General features: G+C 42.5%; 2 protein-coding genes across 3 annotated transcripts in view; both read right to left on the bottom strand.

The window, feature by feature from the left end:
• LOC306778495 (uncharacterized protein) overlaps positions 1 to 6059 on the bottom strand; it is a 29973-nt gene extending 23914 nt beyond the window's left edge. Inside the window, exon 1 of the mRNA XM_079269999.1 lies at positions 5761 to 6059. Within this exon, the coding sequence (XP_079126125.1) occupies positions 5761 to 5852 (92 nt within the window). The 5' untranslated portion in view covers positions 5853 to 6059. The remainder of the gene's footprint in view (positions 1 to 5760) is intronic.
• A 6087-nt stretch (positions 6060 to 12146) lies between these two features.
• rhobtb4 (Rho related BTB domain containing 4) overlaps positions 12147 to 27107 on the bottom strand; it is a 39717-nt gene continuing 24756 nt past the window's right edge. For both annotated transcript variants that reach the window (XM_079270570.1, XM_079270569.1), the window contains 8 exons: positions 25861 to 26046; positions 24796 to 25615; positions 24413 to 24632; positions 23268 to 23386; positions 18046 to 18196; positions 17732 to 17820; positions 17494 to 17599; positions 12147 to 17356 (listed from right to left, as the gene is read on the bottom strand). In XM_079270570.1, the coding sequence (XP_079126696.1) occupies positions 17178 to 17356; positions 17494 to 17599; positions 17732 to 17820; positions 18046 to 18196; positions 23268 to 23386; positions 24413 to 24632; positions 24796 to 25615; positions 25861 to 26046 (1870 nt within the window). In that variant the 3' untranslated portion in view covers positions 12147 to 17177. The remainder of the gene's footprint in view (positions 17357 to 17493; positions 17600 to 17731; positions 17821 to 18045; positions 18197 to 23267; positions 23387 to 24412; positions 24633 to 24795; positions 25616 to 25860; positions 26047 to 27107) is intronic.

The raw sequence follows: 27107 nt of genomic DNA, 5'->3' as shown, positions 1-27107 counted from the left end.
AAAACTGGTGTTTTTGCTGGGTTTTAGCAGCAAACATATTGTGATAAGTGATAGGAATGCAAGCCTCTTTGGAAACCAAAGGAGATCTATGCCTCACAAACATCGACTGCAAAGTATTACACAAGAAGCAGAGATAGAGAGAAAGACAGGGCGACAAAGAGAGATAGTGGACTGGGCATTGGTCCAGTGTAACTGCCCTTTGACTTCCCATGAACTTTAACGCTATTTATATCAAGATTCAATCAAACATGTCCTTTTATCATTTAGCCTGATAAACACTATGTGCTGCCTTTGAAGCCGTATCCTGAACAGCAAGAGGAAACCAACCAGACTGCTTGTTTTTTGTCTGCGGGATTTCACAGTGAGGTGATCAGAAGGATTTGTTTCAACACAGAACGGTATGACAACCTTGACAAGGCTGGATAAGGATCACACAACATGTTTATGTGTCAACAGCTCGTATTAATATGTCAGTCAGTCTCTTTCTGGCAGGTGGATAATTAAGGAACTAAATAAAAAGCAGAACAAGAGCAAGGAAGTTCAGGCAGTGTGCAACTTCTCGATAACAGTGCGATGACAATGGTTGTTTATCTTTACGAAGAAGATAACTGACTTGATGCTGAGTCAGGACACACTGTACACCTTTACACAAGCAGGAGCACTTAATGCATGTGCATCTACACACAATGCCAGCCCTGCATTTTACCTCCCTCCCATCCTCTCCCCACAACCACAGGTGTCTTCCAAGTAGCGAGTAACTTTAGACGCAGGAACTCTTTAGCTCTTGGTTAATCATGCATGAGCCTGTGGAAATTCTGGCGAGTAGCAGCAGCGCAAACACCCCGGGCCGATGCTGAAATAAAGGCTCCTCCATTTATCAACGGGAGATTCGCTTCACAGGATATCAGAGGCCTGGCAAGGAGAGGTTGTTGCTTATTAAATTTAAATGGGTAAGAGTGATTGTTGAAGTTTCCCAGAGACAGTCAAAATCAAAGAAAAGATAAATGGTAAATAAATAAAGTGGATTGAATAACATGTTGTGTTATACTGGAGGACAGCTACAAAAGAACAACGCCTTGGATACCATTCCCGTTACTGAAATAAAGTGGATGTCTTTAAAACGTAAGTGGTGCCAGAGGTGAATATGTATTTCAAAACAATGCTAAAACTGAAACTGAATCCTGGAATTCCATGCCCATTTGGTGACTTAGAGTTAGGGGTTATAACTTTGCAGCTTTGCAGGCTTTACATCACTCAACAGTAAGTACTTCGTAACTTCTAGGGAAATTCTTGGATTTTTTCAATTTTTGTGGAACTGACTTCAACAGGCAAAGCTAAATCCGGGACAGTAAAAAACACCACCCTAAAACGGGTTTCAGTTATCTCTGAAAAAAATAACATTACAATATATACTTCCTTAACAATATAAAAATACAATCTGTAATGTCACAATCTTAGCATGTTGTTTCCTTTATGGACATATGGTTACAATACACTTCATTCATACATCCCGGACTGGAGAAAGGGTGTTTCTGTCTAAACTGAATCATTTCGTTACTACAATGCAATCAGATATTTACTTTATGCGTCACGACGGTAACTGTAATAATCCCTGCTAGAGGACATGGTGAAACACTGAAACACAGCATCAAAGTGTGGACAGCAAGAAAGAGGTTTATGAATAAGAAGGTGTGTCCAAAGTCACCAGGGCCCACAAATGTCTGGATACAGCCCACACCCAAGTCTGACGAATACGAGGTCAAACTGCTCCACAACTCAAAAAGGAATCTGATCAGTTTGCACCACTGAAACAATGCTGTAAACATTTCTCGAAACTCACCTCTCCCACCTCTTTCTCATGCTTGGCGAAGCAGGTGCCGCACTCTATTTGATACTCCACAGGAAGACACTCTGATAGCGCATGCTGCTTTGGTCTTATTTACCGAGCTGAAATGTGCAGAACACAAACCACTCACTGAGGTATTGTATTGGATTGTATAAAACATTTATGAGTTTGTGCTTGAACAATGTGTACACATCATTTCGTACAAAATGAAAAGCAAAAAGCTCATGTAGTGCCTCTAGTTCTAACCAATGATAGCAATGGAGACGCCAACATCTACATAGGTTCGGGCAACGGTATGCAATAATTCACGAGAGGAGTTGGTATTGAACGGCTGAAAGTTGTATTGCTTTACAGCAATAACAAAACATAATATAAAATAGAGCTCTTTAAAGTATCAAATAAAATGGGAAAAAAACAAAGAATAAGTCCTCTTTAAATGGAAAGCATCAATGAATGCTCCTTTACATGTAGGAGTTTGAGATCCAAAGAGTTCCTTGTCCTTGTGGGTGTACTACTATTGTACTGTACTACTGTATATATATATATAGCAACGAGAACGGAAAAAGGATTTACTATTACGTAACATATTTCTTTTTAGTCCTTTTATACATAATTCATACATAATATATTTCCCCTCAAACATTAACAAATATTAATGGAATTATTACTACTAACTTACTTGACATGTGACATTATATTTGAATGACCAAAATGTGCGTGATCACAATGTAACAGTAGTTGTATTACAAACCATTAAAATGTGTTAAACCGAATAGAACTGAACGGCTTTAATGTCAACAGAATAAGTGCAATGCAACTTTAATGCTTCACCAGCTATTAGCTGTTCCACTAGCCAAGCGTTAGCTACATAGACTGTAGAATTAAACGTTAGTTAGCGAGTGCTAGCAATTAGTGTCAGCTAGCGATTAGCTATATCTAGTGGATAGCGTTTGCGATCTTTTTACAACATTACAATGAAACAGTATGCACCAGAGTGGCATGGCTCCTTGTTTTTTTAATAAAAAGGTAACGTTATCAGACATAGAACGGAAAGTGTGGTGTTACATTAGCTCCCTGAACAACTGCTTACATCAGACTAGACATTTCTCACAATGGCTACCAACAACTATCAAAGAAATATGCACTTCACTAACTGGAGTTTCAAACACTAATAACTCAACGGGCATTGTGTCCCTCACGTTCACAGCGAGGATTCTGATAAGAGAACAACTTATTGGTGTTGACAAACGGCAATAGTCATAACAAAATAAGTGGCCTTTTACCAAGAATGTTCTTCGGTTTGCTAAGTTCACGGGAAAGACTTACAGTGGAAATGAAAATGGCCGCACGCTGCGCCCTCTATCAATCGTGCAGGCGCCCAGCTCGGGAACAACATGGTACGCTTCTAAATGACAAATGAGTTGTAGTAGCCATATATTCATAAGCGTTACACCCGCATGAAAGCTGTCAACATAGTTGCATAGAAATATTTCCATTTGTCAATGACCAGTTTGACCTTACCAAAAGTTCCTATCTGATTTATTTTGGTGTAAACTAGACATAAATCATGATTTCTGCTTCTAACAATGAGAAGTATTTCCTGCTCAGAGAATTAGACCATGTCTTTGGGAACAAACATTATCACTGTTTCTCTTTTTTCTGTCTTTCAAGACACACACTAACATAAAACACATGCAGGCAGCACAGCTTTCCAGCCTACAAGTGGGACATTTTGCAGCCCACAATGGTCTGGGAGACTGCGGAGAGACCTCCAAGGCTGTATGTTGAGCAGAGAGGTCTGAATGAAGGATGCATTGAAATTGCCCCGCTTTTCTTCAGAGTCTTACTCACAAAGGGTCTGTTTCCCATTCATGACACAAGGTCATTAGATAATACACACAGGGACCTCAAGGCCACATAGTGGGGGGCGGGAGCATTCAACAAAACAAGCCTCCTACCCGTCTCAGTGCAAACTGCTCAAGATCCAAGACTCACTGTAATAGTCTCTGCAGGGTGCAAATGCACATCCAGAGACAAATATATCCACAAGCAAACTCACGTGCATGCAAATAGGAGCCCTTCGACACGCACAGAGACACACACACATGCAAGGTGGGTGTCTGTGTGGGTGGTTCGACAGAGGGAATCATGACCGTTTCTCCTCCCACCTCTCTATTCAGTCACAACAGAGTTATTTAGTCCTCTAAAGTAAGCTCAGTGAATGCTGGGGGATTTTTCTCTCTCTCTCTCCTTTTCTTTTGATTATATCAGCTCAACCAAACACGTGCTTGTTGTGTTTGTGTGATTGTCCACGATGGTCTCATCCAGCATTGTGACAATACATTGGATTGTACACTGAAACTTTAGGTAAATGCTCTCCAATGAGAAAGTAAGTAGTACGCAGTGAAGTACGGTAATCACTGTGAGGTGTCGCTATGGGACAAAACCTCCGTAGTGATACTGAACATGGAAACTTTTACAGATTTTCCAAATGCAAGAAAGAATGGAAACTAAGCATGTTCTGCCTGGATGGGGAACTTATTTCCACCACATTCATGAAGATGTCAGATCTCAGTTTGTCAAGGTTTACTCATAGTGTTCTGAATCCCATTTCCTCAAGTCTGTAAGGCATCATGAAAAGCCAGGAAGAAGGTAGGAAGAATGTGGGCAGGGAAACCCTGTGGCAGCGAGAGATGTGAGGCAGAGGAAGATGAAACAGCAATGGACAGAATCAGTCCTCTACTTCCACATGAGCACACGTGTGTGTGTGGGCTTGGGCCTTGGCCTATACTTCTCTAAACTATAACTTAATCAAAGTGAGTGGTTATGTGGAAAGAGCAGGGTCATATCTAATTCTCCCTGTGTTAGCTGAGTATAGCCAGTGACAACATGTCCGTAGCTGAGATGGCAATACCACACACACACACACACACACACACACACACACACACACAGTATATGAGAGGAAAATGGAGAAAGAATATAAGAGACAAGGAGAATGTTTGGAAAAGATGGATAGGGCACCATAGTTACAGACCAGCCAAACTGTAACAAACGAAGTTAGCCAAATCTCAGGTACAGCATGACATTGTTCCACATACACCAGAGCACAATGACTGAATTATTTAAACGTTTCATGTGTTTAAGAATCGTCTAGAGTCAAAATGTACCTTGAAATTTAAAAACTGTGAGATAGATCTTCTGGTAAAACACTTCAATGTGTTTACTTGTACTTGAATAGTATAGTTGGTCTTGAATATTTTGTTCCTAAATAATCTTTACTTACACATTTAAGTAAGACCTCAATATTTGTTATCATAATTATCATTGGTTAATCATGTGGATGATACTCATGCATGCGCACTGAGCTGTATGTCAAATTAAAGAGCCTCTCCCTGAAAGACAACCCCTGCCAGAGATCGGCACTTCATCAGGAACATGATCCTCGGCACAAAGAATGAAGCCTCACAGCTCCTTGGGGAGAATAACAAAGTCATAGAGCGCAAGACCCGGGTGAGGGCAGCGGGTGCTGCACTTTGAGCCACACCAGACGCCTGGCGTGCGTAATGGGATGGTAATCCATACCTCACATTACCTCTCCGAGTGGATTGGGAGAGTCAATACACGCCTGTGTGACGAAACCAATTTGCGTGCGTTTGCCACTACTGTAGCCTACTTCTAAAGACATTTCTGGTTGCCTCCGTATCCCTCATTGGATTGACTACAAGCGTTATGCAACAGCAAACAGCCCACAAAGTAAACATGAAAGTTTCATAAGATACAGATTATACTCGTTTTCGTAATTTCGTATCGTAATGTCGCAGCATCAAGAAATTGGCATTTCATCTTATATATCACGAATATTGTGTTATATGCAGGCAGATGCAAGTTTGCGCGAGAGCTCTATGTGTTACCAGTTGGTGGAGGAACGGGGGTTGAGGATGTCCTCTTTGGCCGTGAGCAACGACAGGCTGTAGGTATCAAGGTTGACCGTCTGCGAGCTCATGATGGCAAAAGTTTCCAGACCACTCCCGCAGCTTCTCTCGTCACTTTTCCCGACGGTTTTCGGGGTCGGAGTATCTGCTGCAAAACAGCCACAGCGGAACAGTGAGGGTCGTTCGCGGCCGAGGACACAGCAGTAGAGGAATGCAGGTTCATGCAGTGTGGACTTAAGTTCCAAATTGGAGGCGATCTGTGCAGGCGCTGCGCACTCACAGCGTGAAAGAGACTTGCGACTGCACACTGCTCTTTGTGCAGCGGGGTTGAATACGTTTTCACTGTAAGGCCCCACCTCCCGTTGAGAGAGTGGAAAGCGTAATGACTTCACTAGCTGGGTCACTTGGAGGAAAACCGCTCAGCTACACGTACAGATCACTACACTGTCTCGTGCATCGTCCTCATCGTGATGTTCACTTGGTAACTCTTCTATAAGGCAACTTGGCCTGCCCTTTAATTGTCGTACACTGTGTGAAACTGTCACAGCAGAGCCCTGGAGTTATTGTGCCTCATCACCATTATTCACACAGAACGACCAGAATGATCGCTGAGGGAACAGCATATAGAACTATCCAATAGAATATTCATTTATTGTCAAATTAATGTTATTATTTCACTGTTGTTGTTGTTTTTGTGATGGCTTAGCCATTGTTTGAGCAAAATATCCAGAATAGTAAATGTTGATGTGGGTTAGAGGGGCTACAGGGGGCAGTGCGGCAGCTTTGGATCTGTCAGTCTCTCTTCGTCTCTTTTTGTCTTTGAATCGGCCCCCACTGGCCTTTGGCAGACTCCAGAGAAGCCATTTACAGTGCAGTCCATCTCTGAATGAGCCAAAGAAGGGCCAATTTCATGGGAACTGGGTCTGAAGCAGGTTGCACATAAACAAGAGGCCGCTTCGGTGTTTAAGAACGGCTGGGGGTCTGTTCAATGGCTACCCAAGAGTGACAACACACAAACACAAACTGACCACACAATCATGCACAAACACGGCCCTGCAGAGGCTCACATGCACACACACACACACACACACTAGCTGTGAACCCTAGACTAACTCCCTCCAGACATGCAAACACACGCAGCCACACACTCATGCACTGGTGTTTCACTGTGGGTCGGTGGCATGGGGGTTTAAGATCTTGGATGATGGGAATGTTCCTGAGCTCTGTAATTTACTTAGCAGCCATTCTTAGATAATCCAGGACAGATGTATGTGGGCTGAAAGTCATAGGATTTTATTGTCTAATGTGTCAGACTCTGGGTGGATTTTCACTGCTGAGATTTGGTCAGAAAATAGTTCTCTCACAGTGGCTCATGATAACACTGGAGAGTATTGGATTAACACAGTCACCCAACACAATCCCTTGGGAAAGAAGAATCATCTCCTTTTCAGCCGAAAAGTTTCGATTTCCATCTTTGTAGTCCTCTTCCTTGGTTACATTTTTCACTGATAGGGTTGTAGCTGTTTTCCAGGGATGCCAGAGTCAGGGAAATGACGAATAAATATTTACCACAAATACAAAACAGTTTAACACTTTTAGTATTTACATTACAGAAAAGCAAACCACTTTGAATCAAAGGATGACTGGTGTACAAAAACACATTTAAATTGCCATAATGTCTAGTAATACAAATCATGTCACAAATCTGGCATGACACATTCCAACTGTTTAGCCTCACTCTTTGTTTGGAAATGTTCTCCCCAAAGAACCCAAATCTGGTAAACCCTTAATGCAAGTTGTGTTAAAAATGTTGCATTTGTTGTTTAAGCAAGCATGCAGCACACACACACTCTGCTGTTTGGGCCAAAGCTTGCATGCCAGAGGGACAGGGGGCATGACATCCCCATGCCCCTATTATTCTTACAACTTCCTGCTATTAGATGCTCTCCTGCCCTTCCAGACTCTCAGTGCTTCACTGTGGATGTGAACTGCAGTGCTGTTATGCTCCACTTCAGAGGACTTTGGCATTTCCTTTGCTGGGGTGCGGTGGCAGCTGTTGTTGGAGATGGGGTCTAAATGGGGGAATGATTGTATATCCAGTGGGGATTTGGAGATGTGTGGGTGTGTGCACGTGTGTGTGTGTGTGTGTGTGTGTGTGCGTGCCAATGGGGATTTTCTCCTTATTTACTGAAACTCCTCTAATTGTCACAGGCTTTTTGTCCAGCTTCCTGCCTTCCTGACATCGTCTAAAGTAGCAGAGTGCATGGTGACATGGTGAGTGTTGAGTGGTCCAGTCACACGCAACATCCTCTCATCGTCTCTCAGCTCGATCTTAAATCCAGAATCCATTCATCAGCAAGTGTCTCAGATAATACCCACCAATAATATGTGGCATTGCACAACATACAAAATGCAATCTCCCTCTGAATTGATAAAAAAAAATACTTCCGCCACTAAACAAACCACTTCCTTGTTGGCATGGATTTGTTTCCCTGGGTCGAGGCTTGCGTGGCAGGTTCATGTGTGCTCAGAACTGATGGGTGGTGTTAAAAGTTCAGAGATGTGTTCGGGTTTAAGGTCACAGCTTGAACTTTGTCCTCCTGCTGTCCTACTTCACTAATAATATGTTTTCCACTGCTCTTCTCTGCATGATGTGAGAGGCAGGATTACCTGCATGTGCGGTCATATTTCCGTGTGTATGAACAGTTGCAGTGGTTGTAATCTTCCTTTGAAGTTGTCACAAATATAACATTTCCTGTGACATTATCCCATCGTCTTGTGAATTGACTGTTTTACAGTATGAAGAGCTGGAATGTGTCCAACCTTTTGAAAGCCTTTTGTGCCAGCAAGTCAGACCTAGCTGTAAATGGTACAATTAATTCATCCCATGGAAGCAATCGTGTTTTATTGCTCATCATATGATGTTTTAAAGGCTACACTTAAATAGTCCTTCCTCAAATTAAGCTGTGTTTTAGGAAGGGAATATTTATATGGCAGATTTTCTGTGTCAATCTTTCAGAAGTTCCACGTTTGCAATGTGATAAGCAGTTTTTGTCTGTGTAGTTATTCATAACAAAAGTTATGAATAACTATAAGCCTAAAGTCAATTCTTAATTTACTATATTACTTATTGTATCAGTGACAGAGTATGCTTTTTTTTTTACTCTAGCAGAGTGAACAGACTTTGTCATCTGTATCTCACCTCCTCCTGGGAAGCTGAGCTCAGTGGAGGAGTCATGTTATTGCTCTCCTGGAGGTAGATAATGAGGTAGATGTGGGAGAGGCTCATGATTGGCAATGATACAACAAAGAAGTTAGTCAGCGGTGATACAATGTGGTGTACACACATTTATCTGACAGCTGAACTCAAAAACGTACAACAGCAGCTGGTTGGGGCTAACAACACCGTGCCTTAGCATTGGAAGACATGTTGAGGTCAACTCAGGTTATTCAGGCGTGGTAGGAGAAGAAAACATCAGCGGTATGTGGCAAAGATGGAAACAAAAGGCATTTGTAGGGAAGAGAAAGAGAAAGAAAAGACAGAGGGCACACTTGCACATCATCGTCAAACATACCCTCTGTGTGTGTCTGTGTGTGTGTGTGTGTGTGTGTGTCTGTGTGTGTGTGTGTGTGTGTTTGTGTATGTGAGAGAGAGAGAGAGAGAGAGAGAGAGAGAGAGAGAGAGAGATTTACACATTCTCTGGGAATCATCTGGATGTCTTCCCGTCGGGTCTCCAGGTGAGGTCACTGCTCAGCTATGCGCCTTTTAAAACAAAACTTGAGATATTTTCCCCTTGAGTTTGAGAGTGTATATGAGTGTGTGTGCGTGAGTCTCTGTGTGCATGCATTGTATGAAATCACGTTATAAGTTCAGGAAACACACAGTATTGATGAACAGCATGCTTTTTCTTTCTCGCTTCACTTTGTCTCCCCTTTACTCATTCCCGAGTAAACATAAGATTTGACTTCCTCGTGGTTTCGAGTTTGCCTTGCTTCAGTGAAATATGACAAGCGTAAACAAATGGCAGGGTTACACGGAAATAATAAGAGACCACAAATATCTGTTTGAAAAGGAGCTCCACGTCTGCTTTTCCATGCAAAACAGACCTTAAATGACTGCGGTGTCAGGATGATAAAGTATTCCTAAACTTTGCTGTGAGAGGCCCTGATTTAGAGGTGTATGCACGTGTGTGTGTGTGCGAGTGGGAGGGTGGGGGCGGAGGCAGACAGTTTTGTTTATGGAGCAGACTTTGGGGAGGTCTGGACCAACAACATGAAGATGAGATGTCACTTGGCGGAAGGTGAAATATACAAAGGAATGTGTCACTCCTCTAGCAATGTACCTTCTCTGTACGTTTGGAATGACTTCTTGGACTACTTCTTTATAAAAACGTCCATAGCATTTGAGTGTCAAACCTGGATCAGCACTGAGCTGCTCCCCAAATACAATCTTGCTGTTGAGCAGCTCAGTGCTGATCCAGGTTTGATCAGGCATACATCCTCCCTGAGGTTTAAAGCTTCTTCTCCCTCCTCCATCATATTCTTCAAGGTCTCAAGCATCAGCAGAGATTCGTCTGTACAGTATCTGATTGTTTCATGCTCCTATCACACCTGAATGGTCGAAGAAGAGCCCCAACGCATTGTCCATTCTCAGCTGTAGGACAGCGTTTTGTCTTTTGCTCTCAAATTCATACCTTCTTATCTGCATCCCGAGCGAACCCTGTAAAATGAGAGCCAGATGTGGTGATGTCATCGTGTGTCTGGGATTTAAGATGTGTTCTACGAGGCTGCGGTGCGAGAGCAGGGGCAAGGTTGGTGGGAACCTTGAACACAGCCTACGGATCAAACAGCTGACGCAGCATAAATGTCTGTAATCAATGTTCAAACCATGGCTCGTGACCATGGATGATGCTGAGGTCTCCGCTACATAAAGCACGCTAGTAAATTCCTCCATTTACTAGAGAATGAGAGGAAAACTGGTGCGCATCATTGGTTGTTAAGAGTTTCACGGCAGGCAGCTTCACTGCTGTGTTTTCCTGGCAGAGTCTGGCTGTAGCACACATGCACACACACATGTCGAGATGGCCGAATGACATACATATTTCACTGTACCGCAACCGACCACCTTCCCTCGTCACTCTTCTAAAGTTACTCATCATCAGCCACATCACTAAACATTACCATGACAACACTCGGCCCACTCCCCTCATGTTTCTGTGGCTTTCTGGGATCTCTTACCAGACGCACTCTAAAGTCTCAGCTCACAGCATGTTGATGCTGATTATGCATGGGCTCAGGAAGCTACTGGGTAGGAGCTGCTGATTCAGTCTCTCTTTCATCCAAAGTTTCAAAAGAAAATGTGAAAAGAATATACGTATGTAGGAGGGCCACTGCTTGGTGATCTTGAAGACAACTTTTAATGTTAAAACTGAACAAATGAATGATGAGACAGAGGCATGCAAATTTCAGTATGCTGCTCAACATGAGTTAATGCAGCAGGGAACCCCTGACAGCAGCCCAGCCGGGGCCCTGAAACGGTAAATATCTGTGAACCAAGGCACGTGTTAGGACTTCAAACATAACTCTGGGTCTCGTGAATCATTCAAAAAATCCCCCACTAAACGTAGAGCGCCTGCCAGAAGACCCGTGCCATTACAGTCTTGCAATGCCTACCTTCAATTCTGTATGATACATGTGTTGTCGATTTCATCACAACAACTAAATAAAGAGAGTTTATTTGTATATGTGTGTGTTCAACTTTGAAACCAATTGATTTAATGGATAGAAAATATGTGTTCAACCTATTCCATGTAGAAATATATGTATTTTTATCTCACACAGTAAGGTTGCACAGTGGGGGTTTTTCTCCACTAGGTGGCACAGCTGCATCAAACTTGCAGTGTGTGTAAGTTTGCGTTTATTGTGTGAGGAAAAGGGTTGAGAACGACAAGTGGAAGAATAGAATCAACTGCTTTTCTTGTTTTCAGTTGTTTTTTTACTTTATTCTGTTGACTTGTTAACTGTCACATTTTACAAATTAGTGCGTCAACTAAAGGACAAAATCGATCATTAGATCAATGTACTGTAAATGGTTTCAGTTAAAATTCCCAACAAAGAATATTTATATGGAATCTGGATATAATTTCAAGTTTTCAAATGTTTTCTCATGACTGTCCGTGGTATTTATTGGTGTTATGTTCTCCTTAATGATTTAAATCTTAATGACCACCTATTTTAAGTAATTTAATTGCACATTGATATTGAGTAACATTTAGCAGAAAAACTAACTTAGGTATCAGAAAAGTCTATGAATTATACAGGAAAACACACAATAACAAGAAACACATGAGACAAGTACAAAAGATTAACATTTTTAATAAAATCCATGTCAAACTTCAAAATACTGAAATCGCAAAAAACGGAAAAAAACAACTTTTTTCTACTTTTTATTTTTTATTTTGTACAAATCAGTGGTTCAAAAATATTACAAATTTTTAGTTTCAAAACATCTTTTGCAAAAGGAGCAAAACATTCAGATTGTTTATTTTCTTGAAAGCCCTTAATATTTGTGAGTGTAGTGTGCTCTTTCTTTTGCCTTTTATTGTAATAAACACGATAACATGAGCAGTAAATGTTAATAAACTCATGAGTCAATGGAAACAAACACAACAATATTATACAGTATATACGATCCACCTAAAAAAGACAGTATAGACCAGGGGTTAATCACACCATGTATGTCTACATAAACACTCCCTGTTCTGGGCCTCACCGTCCTTTCAATCCCATGTATACACCGGCTAAGTAAATACTGTAGACACAGTACGGTGAGCAGGCTAATTCCAGCTGGGACTCAGATTTACATGACTGTACTGTACTTTGGATAACAACTATATTAATTAAAGCGTAATATATATATATATAGTTGTCCCAACTAATATCTGCCTTTAATCCAACCAGTAGTCCACAGATGCCATTCCCCAAATTAGAATACACTGACTTCATGCATGATAGAGCTAAATAGTGGAAGCAATAGGGTATGCTTTTGAATTTGGCTTAGTGAGAGACAGATCACAAGAAAGTGGAAAAAGTAATAAGATATTTAAATGTTGATCAAGAAAACTGGCAAATACAAAGACTTAGCGTACTTGTCAAAAAAGTTGTATTAGGCTACATAATAGAAAGTGCAGGCACCTGAAAGAGTGCAAAATTATTATTTTTTTAACTGCTGGTTTGCTGGGTTTATTGGTCATTTCATAATTTAAGCTTCTTTAGCATAGATGATGTTACACACTGAACTTGTAAAGTGTTATCATTGGAAGTTAGCCAGTAACAACGCTAAGATACTGTACATTAAAGAAAGCTGCATCAGTTTTATATCGGTGCTCACATGTGTGTGTATTTCTTGGCTTAATCAACTTTATTGTGAGCCCAGAAGGCCGCAGGTTTAGTGCCGCCAACCATGTACAGAGCCAAAAGCGTGAGATTTCACTGAAGGCACAGCAAAGGAGACACCTATGACTAAAAACAAGGTGTTCCTTCAGTCACTAGGCCTCACACTTAAAAAGGAAGGTCAGGCATGCTAAGACGGAAGAAAAGCTCCACCTAAGATAAATGAGGAGAATGTTACAGTAAAAAGGGTGTGTTAGGATAGAACAAGACAATCCGGTTGTCAGAATGTGACTTTGGCCTGTAGGGGTCAGTGTGGAGCAAATATTGAGGGCTAATTAAAGCTATCAAGGTTTGCATCTCCTTCTCTCCATCTCTGTATAGGGGTTCTCAACTGGAAGTTAAAATATCCAAATAAATATTGTAGCGATATATATTATAAAGCTACAGTATTTAAATGATCAAATATGATCATTTCCCACCACCCCACATGCATACCAAGTGACCCCAGATAGGGTCCCGACCCCAAGGTGAAGAAGCACTGTTGTCCACAGAAACATGTCATTTCATACAGGCTGAACCTAAACATTACACTTGGCTTTCAGCCATTAAGGGCATTCTTGAAATATGAAATTTAGCTTTTTATGATTTTCTGTTTCATGCCCAATATCTTAAAATTCGCAAGAATAAGATTGATTGTAGTAATTGCCGTAACAGCATAGGGGACTGCTGCACGGCAGCAACATATCCTAATTATGTTATTTAATTATGTATAATTAGCGATGCTACCTTGAGCTGTGCTGAGCTTACTTAATAAAAATTATGCATAAAGCCACATAGCACGCAGAGAGCTACAGTGTGGTTCAGCGTCCAACTAGACATGAACCAAGAAGCTGAAGTTGTGTTATTCAGCTCCTCACTGAGCAAGTTGTGGGAAATTCTGAAAGACTGAAGAAGAAGTGGAAATATCGTGCTACAATCATCAGGTTTAAAAAACAATTTGACACGAGAAACAATTCATGCTAAGCACATAAAGGTATTCAGAGACAACAAAAGGAAGAAAAGTGCATTCCAACACCAAGTGTCATTATCATGACAAAGATAGGCCACCATGCAAATTAACCACATTACAAAAGTGGTTGCGCTCCCCCAGCACACAGGCCAGCCAGTGCTCAAAGTCAGTGGTTTCAAAGTTACCATACAGGAATCAACCTGCTAATCAATCACCTGCTCTTCTACATCCAAATAATTCCCTGTCTAGAAAACATTCTTGTTTAACCAACCTACTGTACTAGACTCTACAAAGAGTTTAATTTAAGTGTCTTTGTCTGCATAAAAACAAGCAGCAGGCCTTAAGATTCTCGGCAGGCATGACTCCAGCTGGCTCAAAAAAAAATATCCTCAAGAAGGATAATGGCTGAGAGTGCATAAAGCAACCAACCAATCCATTCTAACATTATCATGGCGGCCTTTACTGTATCCATCATGTCCACCAGTGCAGAACCTGTCTGCAGCTTTGAACTACGATATTGCTGGTTTTTAGTTTCATCCAACTATAAGGCACACAGACCAAGAGAAGAGGCTTAATGGGTCATACCGACCATCAATAAGAGACATCTAACAGCCATCCCTTCTATGGGGAACCAAAAGGAGGCCAGGGAAGTCCATCAAAAACTGTCCCCCAACTTTTTCCTCTTTAGGTCTCATTTCTAAATTCCCAAAGCACTGCACTGGGATGAGTTTAAAAATATCCGTGTAGTAATTCCAAATGATGTAGGTTGCATGTAATACTGACTGAGACTTGTTCACTTTTACTCCACTTTAAATCTTTTCACAGAGGAATCAGCTAAATTCTCACTTGGGTCTCGTGATATCCTGTCACACTTCTATTTCGGTAGCCGACAATGACTTTAACGCGCCTCCCATTGAGAACGGCAGAACGCACCACATGTCTCACACAAGCCATCTATCTCCTACGGTTTGGGTCTGGGTAAAGCTGAGGGGCACAAACCCACAAATAGAATGATGTGCTAAAAGGAACTCATCGCCATAAAGTCTCATTTTCACATTCAGTGCTAAAGCCCAAAGAAATGAGCACCCTTTACGAAATATGCAGTTCCTTTAAGACAACACTCACGACTGTAAATTGAATCTAAAGAAATATAATGTTCCTGCTGAACAAGGAAGCATACCAGATCACACTGTTTTTGAATTCAAAAGCAGGTAAAGACATTACAAAGTTGAAACCACTGTATGTAAAGGCAGAAATCTACACACGCTAAAAACAGTGACCAACCTCTTGCAGACTGTTAAGAGTTAAAAAAATGTGTCAAATTTGAATACCATCATCAATATTCTGCACGTTCATTGCAGATAAACACAGACGCTTAACTGTGAACATAGAATAGCTAGTGTGTCTGTGTGTTCATGCGGACACTGTCTCATTATGACTTAAGCACCATGTTCAATTCCAGCAAGAGGAAAGGAAGGCAATGTCCAGCAGTGACAGCAGTTTTCTTCTGACACCACGGACTGAAAACACCACCACGAGAAGGGATTCAAATACCATATCATACTGCCGCCTCCTTCTTCCGTGAGCCACTTTCTCTGTTCTCCTCCATCCCCTCTTGCCAATAAAAAGAAGCAGGGAAGCAGAAATGAAGAAAGCGAGGAAGAAAGAGATCAAAAGAATCACAGCTTTGGTATCCAGAATTAGGTGAAAATCCAAAGTCAGCTGCAATCCGTTTTTCAAATGCACTAAAAACACGGTGAGCTTTTCTTATAACACTGCAAGGATAAGTTATACTGATCTTAATAACTGAAACTAGAGTGAAGCAATCACAGGCACAGAAACTAGTTAGTGCCGGGGCCCTGAGCTGTGCTGCCCCTAGTGGTGTAGGGGTGTAAAGGCAGGCTGGCTGAGGTGCTTTGACGCAACCAAGTGGTCATCGACGTAACAAGCGTATTTGTTTAATGCTGCATCCACCATTCCTCAATGGCAGAGGTATCAAGTAAGGCAAGCCCTATTTGCCCCCATCATTGCTGTAGAGTGGTCACTTTGAATGCCTCTGAGGTGCATCAAGGAGAGCTTGTCTTTAGCTTTTGTTGCACGTGGTGGTGTGCAGGAGGAGGGGTTTGGAAGTGCAGGGGTGGATGATGGACACCAAGGACCACTTCAGTTCTAAACTGTAGGCTAATAGCAATGATCAAGCCTCCTGACTGAAGTATCCCAACTTGCTCACGATTTTAAGGATGCCCTTGCACCCAAACCTGGGCTCTAGAACAGTGCTATTGTTGCAATGGCAATCAAAATTCTCAACGCTTCCACTTGCCCCTGATAAGCAAAAAATATGTAAAAAGGTCAAATAATATCAAAACAATAATAATTACATTGCTAAGTGTCAGTTCCTGGGAATCCAGTGCTGGTTTTAGAGGGGTGGATCTTTTGCACCAGTCTGTGTGTGCAAATTAACAGTCTACGTAGAAGTGAAGGCAGAAGTGAGCTCCCCGAGAGGAGCTGCAGTGGTCAATGAGTAATAGTCATTAAGGTCAATGTGAAGGAAGGAGACTGAGAGAAATAGAGAGCCCTTGCTCCCAGTCCAATCACTCAAAGGCTGGGACACTGTGAGTGCTGGTGGAGGGACAGAGCTCTTGTGGAGGGGACAAGGGGGTGCACTGCAACGCTGCACGCCCTTATAGATCAGGGAGTCTGGGAAGCACTCAACTCGGAAGAGTCACTCAGTCATGCAAACGGCAAACATCCACTCACACATCCACGCACATAACCTTCAGTTAAGTCCACACAGGAGCATATACCAAAATGCACTCATGAAGTCACCCACAATTATAAAGAGGCACATACATTCCCTCAAACATGCTGAGATTCAGGCATAGTAGCACTGAGAGTCATTTATCTACTGATAATAGAGGGTTCAATGTCGACCTCCTCTGTATGCTGAGGGGGGGGGGTTAATCATCCTGGGTAGGATGTTAGTGGACGAAACCGTTTAGGAGACGTGCGGAGAGGAGGACGGGTGCCTCCAGAAACACCAGCCCCGTTTGGTGTGTTGCTTGCGCAAGATCTCCTCCTCGCGCTCACGCTCCTTGTGAGAGCGCAGGTAGCGGTCCTCCTCCTTCAGGAACCACACAGGAGGCCAGCGCTGCTTCTCAAAGTGCATCTGGTTTTCTACAGCGAGGGGTGGTGGGGGGGGGGGGGGGGGGGGGTACAAAGATAGGTACAGAAAAGGGGACATTAAAAAAATGGAAGATTTCAGGTGTCATTTCAGATATGCACAGAAAAAGAAGGGGGAAATATCAACATACCTCCAGACATGACCTTCATCTCTTTGGGAAACTTGCGGCAGATGCTATTATAATTTGTGCAGATGTGATGGAGACACCAAACTGATAGTTGCTTGGCATTGTGGAACTGCAAAAGAAAAGAAAAAACAGAGGAGAAATGAGTTATTACAGCTGTGAGAGAAGAGGCCTACACAATGTAAAATGTGTCATTGGTAAATTATAAATTGATCATTTGAAGAACAGTTTTGTAAGAACAGACCTGTGCAAGCTCGAGGTAACCCAACACTTGTTCATCAATGTCACCTCCTTTTGCTGTCAACTGGAGAAGCTCATCCACAGCATGCTGTTCTGGAGACGCATAACATGCACATAATCGTGTCAATATTACTGTTTACATGCACCACTGACATTGTTATCTCCTATTCAAAATCTCTTTTGAGTCATTGATGAAAAGGTAATTTGTGCCTGATAAAGCTTGATCATAACCATATTCTGCAACATATATTCAAAAGAAGACATTCGAGTAAGTGGTTCTCTTTGCAACATGTCTAACTCTGCAGAGAGAGTCTTTACCTGTGAGGGCGACTAGGCGTGGCAAACACAGACGGTTGGCGAGAATAATAAGTTCTATGGGCTCCAGACCAGGACAGGGTGTCAGCAGACCGCAATACAGGAACTCCAACACCCCGCGCATACAGGCTGCAGTGGTGTTAGGAATGGATACCTGAACAAAACAAAACAAAAATACATGAGGAAAGAAAAATGGGCACAAATATAGACATTTGTTTCCATGAGAAGTTAATATGAAAGGATGTGTTGGCAAGTATATACTGTAAGCGTAATGGCTAGAAATCGGGTAAGGTGCAAAAAAGACAGTAACTTCAATTAAAGCAGTGCAGTGTGTATTTGGAGGTAAAGGGCAGAGGACATGCTGTTCTGGTAGCAGTGTTTTTGATCTAGGCTCAGATGAAAGCGCTGTCTGGGGGCCAGTGATGTGAGCAATATGGCTATAGCTAAAGACCCAAAAGCACACACAGGCAACCCTGCTATCAGACCCTTTGCACAAATGAGACACTCAGACTGGCGCTCAATGTCCTCCTGGGAAAGACGATGCTCTTATAGTGAACTACAATAATACATGAACATAGGAGACTATTAGTGATGACTGGACCACTCCAGACATGCACAGCAAAACATGTTTTTATTGTTACGGTCAAACAACATATAAACCAATGTTTTGTAGTGGGGAAAAAGTGCAGAACCAGAGACCATTATAAGAAATAAAAACAATCACCTGCAATAACCTCTAGATGTCACCATACCATCAATCACACCTTAGCGACAAAAGGCAAAAATGCTGCTTTTAGGTGTAGCCCACTAACACACTTGGTAGTTATATACATACATGAATAAAAAGAGCAAGACCTTTTAAAGGTCCTAATTACTGAGAGTTGGACAAACAGCAAACAGGAAACACAAAAGTCAGTGGCAGGTGATGCAGTCTAAGCCCAGGAAGGACGAAAGGAAGGCAAGATAATGGAAGTGATGACCTGCCCCCTCCAGGAGCTCTCCAAGTGTACCCACTGAGAGGCTCTTCAACTTCCACTACCATGGCCAATTAGAAGAATGTCAACTTGGCGCGACCTCTCGTTATGACTAAAATGTTACAACACCACGACAAGGGTGGTCTCTAGAACTTGAAGCCCCAGCTGGGGATAGGAAGCATTAATGAGTAGACATATCCACAGTATGGAAAACACCCATCAGCTGTACTGACACGTGTTCTTTTGTCCCTTCAGTCTGCCGCCCGAGAGCTCAATGAATAGTTTACATTATTTGCAAACCCAAAAGGACAGTTTTAAAACACTTCCTGGATTGTGTTGTATTGCATCTGAACTTGTAAACTTAAAGCAAGTTGTACATTTGTATCAATCTTTGCAGAACTGCTGCGGAAACTGGATTTTTATCCTTTATCCATTTTTCAAGTACTATTGATATCTAATAGGGCATGTATCTTCCTGAGCCATTTTATGTTTTCAATCTCTCCTGCACAATGTCTTTTTACTTATGTGTATTGTGCAAATAAACAAACAAATAAATCTTCCTCTGTAAATGCGATATATCAGTCCTCCAAGGGCTTAAAAAAGGCCTCAGCTCAACGGAATTGGACATTTAAAGAAGCAATGAGTGTAAAATACTCAAAAAACTAAAAAAAAGAATGTGTGGGTGAGGGAAAAGCAGTGAGTCATAGAGCCGCCACCACAGATCAGGTACAAAGTTTAAGAGAAAGAATAAGAAACTTGACATCATTCTTCTTCTCGCAGTGAAAAAAGGACACGTCGTTTCCTCTTTTTTTCTGAGTAATAATGATGATAATGATAAAAAATTAGGATGAAACACATATCTTAACGCTGTTCTGCACCGAACTAGAATGTTATCACACAACAGCATCGCCACTGAAATGTGTGAATCTAAAAATAGTGAGAAGTGTGATGTGAGCATGGAAATAGAGCAGCACGGGCTGACCACATGCTACTCTCAGTTATATTTACAGGTTCTATACATTTTCACATAATATATTTATAATGATGATCTTCCCAAACCTAAGAGAACAGATGCAAAATGATAATATCATGATATCGTCTTTTTTTGTATTTCATAAAGATAACCCATTAACTGTTACATTTCCTGTTTTTCCACTCATTTAATTTGATAGATTTTGTGGAAATCAACAATTTCGTTTATTTTGAATATGTCTAAGAATATTGCCCTGAGTAAATGAGACTCATCTTGTCATTTTTCACTTCTTTTTTGTAAATCTCCAACATCCACATCTCTTAATTCTTTCTCCAGTACGGATTCTCTTTTAGAGTAACCGAACAGAACCGGACCATCTGCTGTGTCAAAGTAGTTGCTCTAAATGCTCTGCGTCTATCAAAGACCAGTGTTGAGTGTTTTAGTCAGCATTTCTGCTAACAACTACTGACACTGCTTGTCAAAATAGCATTTATCCGTGAAGATGTGTGCCTCAAGGTGAATACAACACGTTGTGAGTCAATGTCATGGCAATTCTGTAAATGCAATCTGTGCATTAGCAACACTTCACACCTTTGCCTATAAAAGAAGGAAATAAGTAACTGCAGCTTGCCATTGGCATATAAAATCACATTAAATACTTAGCACTGCAAAGCCATTTTACCAACGTAAAAACGCAGATACATTTACACGCAAATATACCGTATACACAAATATACCGTATACACTCTCGTAAACACAAGTGCCGGCAGTTTCATTGTGCCGTCAGCCTTTGAGTCTTTGTCTCCAGTGCACCTGCCTTCTATGCTGTGCCAGCTCCATGCCATAAACAATGCCACATTAGCCACTAACATGACCCATTTAGAGTAACCATAGACACCGGCAGCCCATCAGCACCAAACACTGTGCCCCCTCAGTGATGCTGATGTCCTGTGTTCACCACCTTCCACAATAGCGGCAATGGCTTCTTTTCACACCCACTCACATGGTGTGTTCTGGACTAAAATACAGGCCATCCGCATGGAAATACAAAAAAAACAAAATGGTTTAGTTTTCTCCTAACATGCCTTCTATAACTTTGAGCTATACGCCTAAACTGGATATACAACATCTGTATTCCTTGTCTGTCCCTCTCTGATTACTTCCAATCCTTCTGAGGGCCTGAATCTAGGTAACCTAATCCTACTGACCGTGAAAGTCATGATACCCCAGAGGATCTGGTTCGGCAACACAGTCCAGGGAGAGGCGACTTAAAGACAGACGGAGACATGAACTTCCTCTCTGATTCGGTCAAGTCGGCTGCACATGCACAGAAGCTGAACCTCAGGTGAGGGAGAGCGTAGGGCTGGGCGATATGGCCTAAAAAAAAAATCTCCGATTTTTTTACAAAAAATCCGATTCACGATTTAAATCGATTTTTTTCCCCCAAAATTTTTTGCAGATGACAGAAGCTGTTGAAAACATTTTTTTCTTTTATTTTGTGATGATTTTCCCAAGTAGGTTGATAAAAATAAAGTGCAAACAAAACCTGAACATTGTAGAAAGGTGCCTGTAGTATACAAAAAGTATTTGGTCACTCTTTTGTTTGCCTGAATCATTTAAATATAAAATTAAATTAAACATAACATTAAATGGCATTAAATAGTAGCCTTCCATTGTAAACAACTGTGCAAATGTAACTTTTTACAGTAAGCTTTTCTAACTGAATACACTGATACAAACACAGCATGAAATAAAATGTATGTGACCCTTTAACATTCACATTTTCAAAAGTGCAACATCTGATCTAACATCAACATAACATATTTTGCACAGTAAATAAGTGCATGTAAACAAAATCAAGTGCATTCACAACATAACCAACAGTATTAAACAGTAGTGCATGTTTTTTCTAAATATTTTTTGCCAGGAAGACAAGCCTGTCTACTACCTCTGGCTTCAGGCATGCACGGTGGCATGTAACAATGCCCCCCCCCACACACTGAAAAGCCTCTCAGAGGGGGCACTTGTAGCTGGCACAGAGAGGTATTTCTTTGCTAAAGTACTTAGCCTTGGAAAGTTAAGTTGGTGACGCTTCCACCAGTCAAGTGGATCGGTGTCTGGGTCAACCTGCTGGACCACAGGTCAGTTGTTGCGGAGTAGAATGACATCCCCTCCAGCTCCGCAGAGATCCTTTGGCGTGTACTATTGTACAGCCGAGGCAAGGCAACGTCAGAAAAATGTTTACGGCTTGGTAGCACGTACCTGGGGTCCAAAGCTTTGAGACGGTGAATAAACCCCGGCTTTTCCACGGTGTATATGGGCACCATATCTTTTGCGATATACATCGCGACTGCATCCGTGATGGCTTTCCACCGGGCACTCTTCTTCTCATGCGGAGTACAGTTGGTGAATGTCTCCAAAATGCTGGGTTGTTGTTGTGAGGTGGCGGCGGCGGCGGCGGTGACATTGTTTTAGTTTGTAAACAATGCGCGCGCACTCTACTACGGGAACCCAACGGGGGGGAGGGGTGGGGGCGATTTTCTCGATTTTCAATAAAACACATCGCCTTAAAGCACACATTCGAATTAATCGATTAAATCGATTTATCGCCCAGCCCTAGGAGAGCGCACCTGAAGTAACCAGACCCACCACTTGGACAATGCTGACCTCAAAAGAGGTACTCTTCTGGGCTTACTTTGAGCACTGAGACAGGTTAGTGAAACATCCAAGTTCTGCTATCACGGGATGTGTGAAAAAAAGTATGTCTGTGTGTCAGAGATGCTCACAAGTCCTTTTTGGCAAGTCAAGTCTCAAGTCTTTAAGGGGCAAGTCCAAGTCAAGCCGGGCTACTGCATTATCATCACTCATTATGTGTGCAAGGCCTCCGGGGATCTAGTAATTGCAGAGTTTCAACCACATTTGCAGGTGAAACAACAATTTATAGGTCAATCTGATGAAAGGCCTCTGGCATGCTGAGCTGTAAGCCTTCACATACCAGAAGCACACAATGAGAACAAGACATACATTTGCAGGATTTGCAATGTCAGGAGGGTAAGACATCTACCAAGTAATAAACCTTATCCAAGCAACCCATTCACCTTTGCTTACTCGCTTCTTGAATCAGATGTTGCTGTTGTTTGGTACAGGAGCGTGCTTAGGTTGCTCCTAAAGGCTGACCTGAGTTACCTTCCTAAGATTCAGGACACAAAAACTAAATCCCTGCTCAAAACTTAAAGTTAACTCCATCCTGAAGCTCATCCCGGTACATCTGAACTCACCTCCTCGATGTAGCTTTCCATGAAAGAGCCTCGGAACATGGCAGCCATCCAGCTGCAGCTGGAGATGAGCAGGGGCTTGTGGGCCGGGAGGCAGCCATCGTCCAGTCGAAACACCACATCTAAAACCGGGGTGGGAAAAGAGCATTCATCTCTTGGAGTGCCACAGAAGCCCAAGCTACAGAGGGGGAAAGACAGACAAGGCAGACATCCAGACACACACACACACACACACACACACAGGCAGAAGGCCAGACAGACAGACACACACAGAGACATAGACACAGGTAGACAGACAGAAAGATAAATTGACAGAAGGGCAGAACAGCGTTTGACACAGAGTAAGGGAAGAAGAGCAGACGCAGGGCAGTAGGTCATGGAGTAAATCCTGTGTGGAATCTGGACTACAGCTTTGGTAGAGAAAGTGTCCATAAGGAACACAGCAACTATATTTGTGTATTCATGTTGCAATGGGCAAAATCTGAAAGCAAAGGATTTCATCTATCTTCAAAACAATCCTTGAATAATAACTGGGTTGAGCAAGTCTGATAATACAGTTGTTCTTGCTTAATGTATCAATATAATCTCTTATTAGCACTTTATATGAAGATTACCATTACTATAATCATGAAGACAACAGATAAATTATAGAGAGAAGTGAATGTGAGACAGGCGTTATTTAGAGACAGCTGATCTCTGGCTCTGGCTGCAAATGCTGTGACAACATGCATAGATAACAGCTTAGAGGAGCAGACAACACCGCACACCCACAACACACAGGATGCACACGAGAGCGGACAAAAGACAACCGAGCAGACTGAAACGTCAGTCATCAGATCACCTGATGACTTTAAAAGGACTTCAGAAACCAGGGAAACCACAACATATAAAATGCATCTTTGTCGGCAAGTATGTGATCAAAATGTACATAACGTGTACATTTCCAGAGACAGAGAAAGAATGCTGGACATTAGTTCAATATTTAATGTCTGTCTCGCGCATTCTCCTCATCAGCTTTTCGTAATCCTCTACACACATGCACACACCTACAGTCAAGCACCTACTGGTGCATATATGGAAAAACAGCTACAATGACACCAATGCTACTGAATGTATTGAGGCACTGAGTTGTTGGCACATTGGTTTACCAGAAAAAGCGCCTTTATTGAGACACTCCTTGATGCGGTTGGCTCTGCGGACGTGGAAAGCCTTGGTGATCTCCTGGTTCATGAAGCTCTCTCTGTTGAGAACATTGGCCACCATCATCCGCAGGTCAAACACCTCAAGCAGCTCTGCGATGGTGGCCACCTGCATCAGATCCCCTCGGCCCTCGTCCAGACTGCCCGTGTACAGGTACTGAAGCACCGCCTGAAACCAGAACAAATTCAGACGTCAAATATACAGCTGGGAAAACACCAAAAAAGCTTTTGTAGCCTGCAGTAATATGCCAAACACTTCTAATATTCACATCAACAGATTTATGTTCTATTGCACAATGATGGTTTTTGAAATCTTGTTGCTTTAAAGTCACCTTGAATGGTTCTTCCTGTATAAGCGCATCCATGGCTACCACAGTCATGAGTCGTGGTCGTCCCGTCATGGGATCATCAACATGCTCCAGACACACACTCAGGAACCCCCTTCCCCATCCTGAAAGTGCTCGACCAGTACCCAGTGCTCCCATGGAGTAGTGGGCTCGAGAGGGGAGCGCATTATCACTCTGGGAAGTCCTCAAAGAGCCCTGCTGGAGCAGTTGGGGTTGATTCAGGCCCCGCACTCCTCCATCTACCCCGTCTTTATCAATGTCCAGGCTCTTCGTGCGCCCAGCTTGCTCCTTGGCTCCTCTCCTGCTCTGCTCCTCTTCCTCTCCACTCTCCAAGTTTTCCTTGCTCTCCTGTTCCTCCCACCATGGCCCCATGCATGATCCACCAAGATCAAGGGTGAAGAGGTCATAGAACTTGGAGCAGGACGTTGCCAGATATACTTTGTGTGCAAATACGCATGTGGCACCACCGTGCAGAAGGAAAAGAACATCTGTACACAGTGGCTGGCAGAAAAGGGAATCGGGGCCCTCGCCGTCTGTGGGAGGCGGGTCTGGGATGCCCACTATGGGGCGAGGCGGACGAGGAGGCAGGAATGGCGCCTGGAGAAGGGGCCTCTGGACCCTTTTCAGGTGGGACTTCCAGAACTGCAGGTGACGACGGGAGATGAGGGCGGCTCGGATGGCATTGTCAAAGACATCTTTGACTCCAAACTGGGCAACAATACTGGTCTCAAAGTAGGGAATCCCAAGTTCCTTAGCCACCTCGTGGCCTCTCTCTGGGGGAAGGATATCGGTAAGTTTGATTGGTCTGTGGGACAGGAAGAGATAATGATATAAAGACGAAAGTGTTCAGATAAAGATGCAAGTAAAAGGGAAGCAGGAAGTTGAGGATCTTTTACACAATTTGTGATCTGAGAACTCATTTTAACAACATATATTTATACTCTCATTTTACTACTACTAATAATATTACATACTTTTATGATGGAACAATTGGGATTACAGTTAATAAATGAATTTGACTGTTAATGCCTGATGAAGAAGGCGTCTCACTTGGCTAGGGGTCGCCGCGCACGGTTAACTGCATCAAGGTCGGCATAGCGCAGGTCCAGCTGGCAGCCAACCAGAATGATGGGCGTCCGGGGACAAAAGTGCTTGATCTCCGCGAACCACATGGTGCGTATATGGCGCAGGGAATTGGGATTAGCCAGAGAGAAGCAAAGCACCACCACGTCAGACCTACAGGGAGAGGAGGGGTAGAAAAAGTCTTCATTTCAGACTTATAACCTAACAGAGATCATAGATAAGATGGGAAAAAAAAAAGATGGCACGGAGGAGCAGATTTGTTGTGTCATAAGCAAGAGATGTCAGCAGAGAGAAGACATACGGCCTTTGATGGCGTAAAGGGGACAGAAAAGAAAGGAAGAACAAAAGGGGCCAGTATACTGAGTCACTGAACATCTTGTCAGTTTATGTTAAAACATGTGTGATATGTGTATGGAAGAAGCTTGTTCAGCTGCTGCAAAGCATTGTGGGAGCATCGACAGTGTCATCCAGAAAGCTGGGGTCACAAGACGTATGTGTGTGGGCGGGACTTTGTGTGCGTGAGTTTGTCGGGGCCTCTGGGCTGGTGATCTGTGTGGCCCATCTCTCTCTCTCTCTCTCTCTCTCTCTCTCTTTCTCTCTCTTACGTAAATATCCCTAAGCCCTGCAAGGCTGCATGCACAGAGAGAAGGCTAAGAATAGATCAGTATACACACACACACACACACACACACACACACACAAATTCATTTCCTCACCCGATGTGTTTAAGCAAGCCCACAACAGCACGTACAGCTATTCTCTGGTGCTGATATATATATATATATATCTCTGGTCTGTGGCATGTTTGCGCATGTCTGTCTGTTTCTAGGTAATGTTAAATCAAGCTCTGTCAGTGAGACGGATCATTTAGTACCAGTACAATGCTTACCGTGCAAGAATCTATGATTCCTAAATGATCCACTTCTTAAAACAACACAACAACACAGGGCTTTTGACCCCAGGAGCACAAGACCAGGCCTATTTTTGCATCACCATCACTTGTGTAACTTATTAATAGCCTGCAGATAATGAAATATATATTCCTGTTTATGACATTCATCAGGTATTCGGTATACACCAGAAGACATGAGGTGCTAAACCACATCCTGAACTTGAGAACAGCATTACAAACCACCTAAACACTTCTCTTTTCCCCTCCTGTGCTACAGTGAACATGGCCTATTTACTGAATAGACAAAGGCAACGCCACTGTA

Source organism: Melanostigma gelatinosum (genome assembly GCF_949748355.1).
Source record: "Melanostigma gelatinosum genome assembly, chromosome: 6".
In the NCBI taxonomy this organism is placed as follows: domain Eukaryota; kingdom Metazoa; phylum Chordata; class Actinopteri; order Perciformes; family Zoarcidae; genus Melanostigma; species Melanostigma gelatinosum.
The sequence above is the reverse complement of the archived record's forward strand: the minus strand, read 5'-3'. Positions and strand labels throughout refer to the sequence as shown.